Genomic DNA, 6,513 nt, shown 5'->3' on the forward strand with positions numbered 1-6,513 from the left:
CGCGATCGATCGTCCCAAAAGGTTTAATTGAGCATTCGACAAGTAACAATGCAGGCAATGCGAATTGCGGCGATCAGACGTATCGACTCTCCGAATTGCGAAGCTTGTGCGCGCGGGAGTGCGAATTGTGCAAAAGGCCACCCTAAGGCTCAGGAAGGTCCTATAGGGAATCCCTTTTGGGTTTCCTCATGTTGGTTTCGTCTTTCTAAGTGCTAGAAGTTGATACCACACACGCGAAACTCCAGAAAGGGACGGAAGCGGGTCGAACTAAAACGAGGCGGGTCCCACTTCTAAGGTTCTAAGATAGTCGCAGGAAGATCCCTAAGGCTAGATCCTAACTCCTACGAGGAATACTAGACCTCACGAAAAATTGAGGTCAACAGGTATGTATGTAAATGCCCCTTTAAATGAAACCTCTTACCTTCATGTACTTTATTCTATCCAGTAACAGGCACGACTCACTTTCTTACCATAGTCCCAAGTAAATTAAAATTCTGGATTTTAGTTCATAATTTCTTTTTCTAAAGGTACTTATGATTATAGAATATATTTTTATTATAATTTAATTGTATTTTCCTTTTGCAGAATGAGACATTTGAGCAAGTTATTAAAGAATGCAAAGAGCATAACTTACAGCTTCAGACATTGATTAGGTGAGTCCTTTAAACTAGACGAGTTAGGATTAAACTTGTGTTTTTGTGTTCCATCTAAAATATCTATGGGATAATTACATGCACAACACTTAAAATATTTTTATATACAAACTATCATCCAGGTGATTTTTTGAACTACCAAACTGATGCATTTACATGTCATGGTCAAACCATTGAGAATTTCATAAAAATGAAAAATATGGATCGGTAGTTTATGGTGAATTTTGATATTTGAATGAGAATTTGAATAATGGATGAAAAAGGGTGCTAGATTTGTAAATAATAGTGTTTCGAGTGCAATGCCACGTAAAAATCTCGTGTTGAAGTTCTCGAAAATATTTACGGCTATTTCATCAATCTCCATGCTATAATTCACATTTGGGTTTTCTGCTTTTGAACAGGAAAAACGAAGAAGCAAATTTAGATATACAAACAACTAGAAATGAGGATCACTTTGGAGCTGTTATACATCACCTTTCTCTAACACGCAATAAACGCTGTCTCATGGCTTACATGTAAGCTTCTTGGTACAAGCCTTTCTTTCGCTAAACTTGACCTTCAAGGGTGCTTCGAGCTGGGGGTGTAAATGAAAGGAGTCGAGCTCTAGCTTAATTCTACGAGTTCAGGCCGGTTTATCTATTATGAAAGAGGAAAAATAATATCAATTCAAACTAGTGTTATAGAAAAATGACAATTATAATGAGTAATTAGAAGATAATATAAGAAATAAATTGATATATAATTTGAATAGTTTTTTTTTTTAATTTTTTTAATAGTTTAATTTATTATATTTTGAGTATATTTTATATCAATATTTGTTTAAATGAGCCAGCTCACGAGATAACGAGTGAATTCGGGTTTGGCTCAAGCTCGGCGTGTTAGCTCGTCGGGCTCGCCATGTTAGCTCATTGAGCCCAGCTCACGAGCCACTTATTGAGCCAAGCCTTGGCTGGACTCAGTTACACCCTACTCCGAACCATGTTTTTACCCATTAGACTGAGCTCGAGACCTGCAATTAAATAGGTATAATCGAGCCGAACTAATTCAGAGCTTGAGATGGAAGATTGGCCCCGTGCTTCCTCAAGAAATACAAGAAAAACTTAATTATTCAGAAGAAGGGTATTTCAAAAACCATTCTGCAGCCATAGAGTCATACATGTCAGAGCTGGATCTAGATTTGACTGTGGTAATTCTCTATTAGTGGTCTTGAATCATTCCCTTGTGAACATATATACTTTTTTTATGAGTATAGTGTCAAAATACTCCCCAAATTTTAAGAGTTCGCTAACTAAATTGATATTTTTATAAATTTTGGGACTAAAATGGCCTCCTGAAAAGAAGTCCCGGACTATTTTGACATTTTTCTCATTTTGTTACACATATTTATGTAATATTGAGAAATATTTTCAGGATATGGTTCCACCAAAGGATCCTTATATCCGAGTAAAAGTGCTTGAAGACATAGGTGAGGTTTGCATGGGTGACCATACGATCTCCCTCACTCAGCACTCCCTGCATTTTATTAAACGCACAGATTCTGAACCATTTATTTCACAGGTTTGGTGTTTAGATATAACTGTTTGATCAATGCTTGTCTTTTTATATTGTCTTTTTGATTAGTCTGCGCTTTGCTTGTGTGGTAGGGCCTGATGGAGGAGTTTCTTGAGTGAGGCTTGGCTGGAGCTCGCTGGCTGTAACGATTGGTGATTCTTTGCTGTAACAATCAGTTAAGTTTATGAGCTTGAGAAATGATAGATGAATCAATTTTCATTTTTAAGTTATATTTCATGTCCATTTTTGTTTCTGGACTAGATCATGGCTTTTTGTATTCTGGTGCTGCAAAAGTTGATTTTTTTATTTATTGTCTTTTTTTGTTTTCTTATTTTTTTGGAATATAAGCATATTTGTCCATGGTTTCCTGGTTTTGTTCATTATTTTGCAGTCATGATGGAGGAGTGATCAGTCATGAGTGGCATCACTTGTTATTAGGGGCATTTATATATTTTAGATGCATACCACTCAAAATTTTAATGTCACATCAAAGATATCACTATCACTATCTTTCTTTAAAAGTGAAGTATACTTTCTTCATGCATAAATTTAAGATGCGCCATAAGTTTAAATATCAAATTGTAGATATTAGATGTGTAAATACATAAGAATGATGTGATATGTTGGTAAAATTTTCTTATTAATATAATCTGGTCACACATTTAACTTGATGAGCTAGGAAATTAGAGGATCTGTTTTAGGAAAAAAATATTACATTCGGAGTGCGGATGTAGATTTACATCCGGACTCCAATGACATCATGAGGCGTGGAACTCTCTAATTTGTGTTCCACAAATAAAGCGCATTCTCAATTTTTTCCTATGTAATTTGGAGTCCAGTAGGACTCGAAATTGTACCGGCTTTAATTTGGGTCCAACATGTGTAATAGAAATAAGAAAATGAGGTGGCCCAATCCGACCCGAAACTAATGCGCACATTCGCTATTTACTCAAGGGGTTTTACTGCATGTGCACATTCTATTTCCTCTTAGAATTTTATGACACGATATATTTTCAAGATTTCAAGCACATACATTCTCCCTCTCTCTAGGGTTTTCTCGTGGGGGAATTCGAGCTTCTAGTTTGACTGGGACAAAGACAATCTTGCTTTGTTCTTCGGCCGGTGACATATCAAATATTGTATTTTAATTTTTTTTTTCACACGCTTCTTTCATATGTGATCCAGCCTTCTAGTATAAGCTTGGTTTACAAGTTTGATATCCCAAATATTTTGTTTATACTATCTATTAAGCTATTTTGAGCACCATTGGGGTATGAAGAGTTACAAAGAGGGTATAACCATATACAAACTGTTATTTTCCAATAGAATTTCTATGAATTTAGTGAAGATACAAAAAGGTCAAACTAAGGGCGTAAGACTATTTTTTCAAGGAAAAAGCTTTGTAATAATTTTGGTTAGTTTAAAATTTGTTATGATATTTTTTGTCTGTTTTGTTCTTCAAGTTGATGGCTTTTAATGAACCTTGATTGAATAACATGAGGGTACAAAGTGGTAAAAAGGTGGTTACAATGAGATTCAAAAAAAAAAAATTTCCCCTTTAAAACATGATGTGAAGGTCTATAAATGATCTAAATAATATCCAATAACATTTGAAACATGATTTGTTGCATATTTTGGTGTTTTGCATTGAAATTTGACTTGTGGGCTTGAGAGTACATGTACAAAAAATATGTTCCATCAAAACATCATTTCAATTTTTTTTTCCTTTAAAACATGATGTGAAGTTCTATAAATGATCTAAACAATATCCAATGACATTTGAAACATAATTTGTCACATATCTTTGAATTTTTACTTTGAAGGGTCTATATGGGGCAGCTGCAGTTTATTGATAAGCTGTTGCGCAGCAGCTGTGACAGGAAGTAAATATGGGGCAACTGCTGCGGGTTGTTTGTTTGTTTTTTACAGTTCAAAAATAGTTGTGTTGTAGCTGTTTCTGGACAAATGACCATTCTACTCATATATTGTAATATTGTTTACAATACAGAACTGTTTATAATAGCTCATCCTATACTTGAAAGTAAATATCAAGTTCGAACATTACAAAATAAAAATAGACACTTTACTAAACAGTGAATAACATGACTATCAAAATTTTAAAAAAATGGACTACTAAAATAACAATCAATAATATGATAATATTATTTTTAAAATGCAGTTATTGTAGGTCACGAGATAAAACGTCATTCAGGGAAACTCTTTACGTCTGATCACTCTTGGCGGTGAAATCCTTTAACCCATCTTCTCACTTAAGAAGTAACAATTCTTTGTTCTTCTTCTTGGACATTTGTAAAACTGTTTCTCGTAGCTATGTAGTTGCCGCAAAGTAAGCATGAAACATTGTAGTCCGCAGCAGCAGTGCAATCCTCTGGAGGTACCAGAAATCTTTGAGCTCATCTTTCTTAAAGGCTTTAAAACAAATATTGTTAGATAACACTAGTAAAAATTAATAATAGAAATAATTAATTAAAGTTTTATGCGGCAACGAGCTCTCAGAGAGCTCAATATACCAACAAATCTATCACTACAAGAAGACAACAAACCTTATAAAAAGGGGTTCTTGGTTGCCTTTAACCTGCATAATACTGAGTTTGTGTGTCACATGTGCATATCACAAAAAAAAAAGATATCTCAAAAGGCATAACACTGAAAAAGGAGAGGAACTTGGTTGTCTTCATCAAGATTTTAGATATGACACCAATCAATAGTGACATACATGTCATCCAGAAGAACTCACAAGGTCAAACATCTCATAATTAATCTTCCAAAACCCACAAAAAAACATGTAATATTTATGATGCATATATTACCCATGATTGCCTCATCGACCATCCAAGCGGGAGAACAATACATGCAAAAGGAAAAGAAATACATATTACTTGCATAAAAAACTAATACAATAAATATCAAATGTGTCTGTTTAAAATATAGATACAATAAACAGTGAATGTTTTCAACAATCATTATAATAAAAAGTAATAAAAAACTAGTGTTCCTTCCAATCAACCTCCAACTATTACATCTGTAATTCGTTCCCTCGACTCTTTCATCTCTCTTGCACCTTCTCCATCTTGAGTGCGGGTCTCAGGCAAAATCATTTTCGGTCAATGAAAAAGACTGTACAATACGATATTCATATGCCTCAGAAAGGACATGTAAATGATCCTCATCCGCCCTACAAAAATCAATGTCGTTGCGGGAAGGATGCTACCAAATAGAGTTGTGGAGAATCATCGTGACAATCACAATCTGCATCTGTTTGAGAAACAGATAAGTTGGCATAACATGATTTCTATTCGGGCCTAATCAGGTCTCATGTTGCATTTGTATGCATTTTTATAAGGTGTGTGACCTGAATTTAAAATATGCATTAAAAACCATATGTTTTTGCATGCTTCTTCGATCGGTCGCCCACACCGGCCTGATCGACGATCGTCAGTCTACTCAATTGATCGTTTGCCACCGGTTTAATCGTATCGTATGAACATTTTTCGTCAATCGCCCGTACACTGAACACAATTGACCACCTTTGGTTCATTCGACCAATCGGCGTTGCCACGGGCTTGATCGTATTGATCGACCATCCTCCACCCTTTGGTCGCTCACGTCGACCCGATCAATCACCCTCATCTGCTTGACCCTTTGGCCACCACTGGTCTGATCGTATTGATTGACCATCCCTCGTCGATCGATCGCCCACGTTGGGTCGATCAATTACCTTTGACCCTTCATCAGTCGGTAACACACTCCAGACATAATCGATTGGTTGTTCACTTCCATTTTGTATGTTGCATTTGTGCATGTTTTCTTCACATTGCCCGCATTAGCACATCCACACTTGCACCCTTTAGTGCATTTGCGAGCATATGCCCTCATGCCTCTTAGCAACACATTACTCTACACCTTTTGCCCCTCAACACCCCTATGTCGCGGTTTACCACCTCTTATATGTTTGTATATACACTTATGCACTCCTACATGATTGTTTCCTATGACATTCCATATATTGCATTGCTCGCATGTTTGAGCTTGTTTGAGTCACTGCTCCTTGCATAGTTATTTTGCATTTCCATGTGCACTCCCGGTTTTCTTGACAACTGACTTGCCTCATTAGATGAGTGAGCCTCTGTTGGTTACGACGGAGTAGCAAGTATTGCCCATGAGGATGCCTCGGTGAGGCAATATTAGCTACCACGCCGTGATTAAAAATGGTCTAATAGGTGCGACTTAGGTTTTTCCTTTCTTAGAACCTAATTTCGAAAGTATAATATATATATATATATATATA

The 6,513-nt window shown here is 35.9% G+C and overlaps 1 protein-coding gene across 9 annotated transcripts in view; it reads left to right on the forward strand.

Annotated features, from left to right (window-relative positions):
- LOC110018882 (DNA replication complex GINS protein PSF1) overlaps positions 1-6,513 on the forward strand; it is a 28,830-nt gene that overhangs the window by 21,473 nt on the left and 844 nt on the right. For 7 of the 9 annotated variants that reach the window (XM_020716351.1, XM_020716352.1, XM_020716354.1 and 4 more), the window contains 5 exons: positions 586-653; positions 1,055-1,168; positions 1,677-1,839; positions 2,064-2,210; positions 2,297-2,526. In XM_020716351.1, coding sequence (XP_020572010.1) covers positions 586-653; positions 1,055-1,168; positions 1,677-1,839; positions 2,064-2,210; positions 2,297-2,323 — 519 coding nt within the window. In that variant the 3' untranslated portion in view covers positions 2,324-2,526. Of the gene's footprint in view, positions 1-585; positions 654-1,054; positions 1,169-1,676; positions 1,840-2,063; positions 2,211-2,296; positions 2,527-6,513 lie in introns of those variants that run through there. The other 2 variants (XR_002293402.1, XR_002293401.1) reach the window with 1 other exon arrangement.

Source organism: Phalaenopsis equestris, unplaced genomic scaffold (genome assembly GCF_001263595.1).
Source record: "Phalaenopsis equestris unplaced genomic scaffold, ASM126359v1 Scaffold000036, whole genome shotgun sequence".
Taxonomy (NCBI): Eukaryota; Viridiplantae; Streptophyta; class Magnoliopsida; order Asparagales; family Orchidaceae; genus Phalaenopsis; species Phalaenopsis equestris.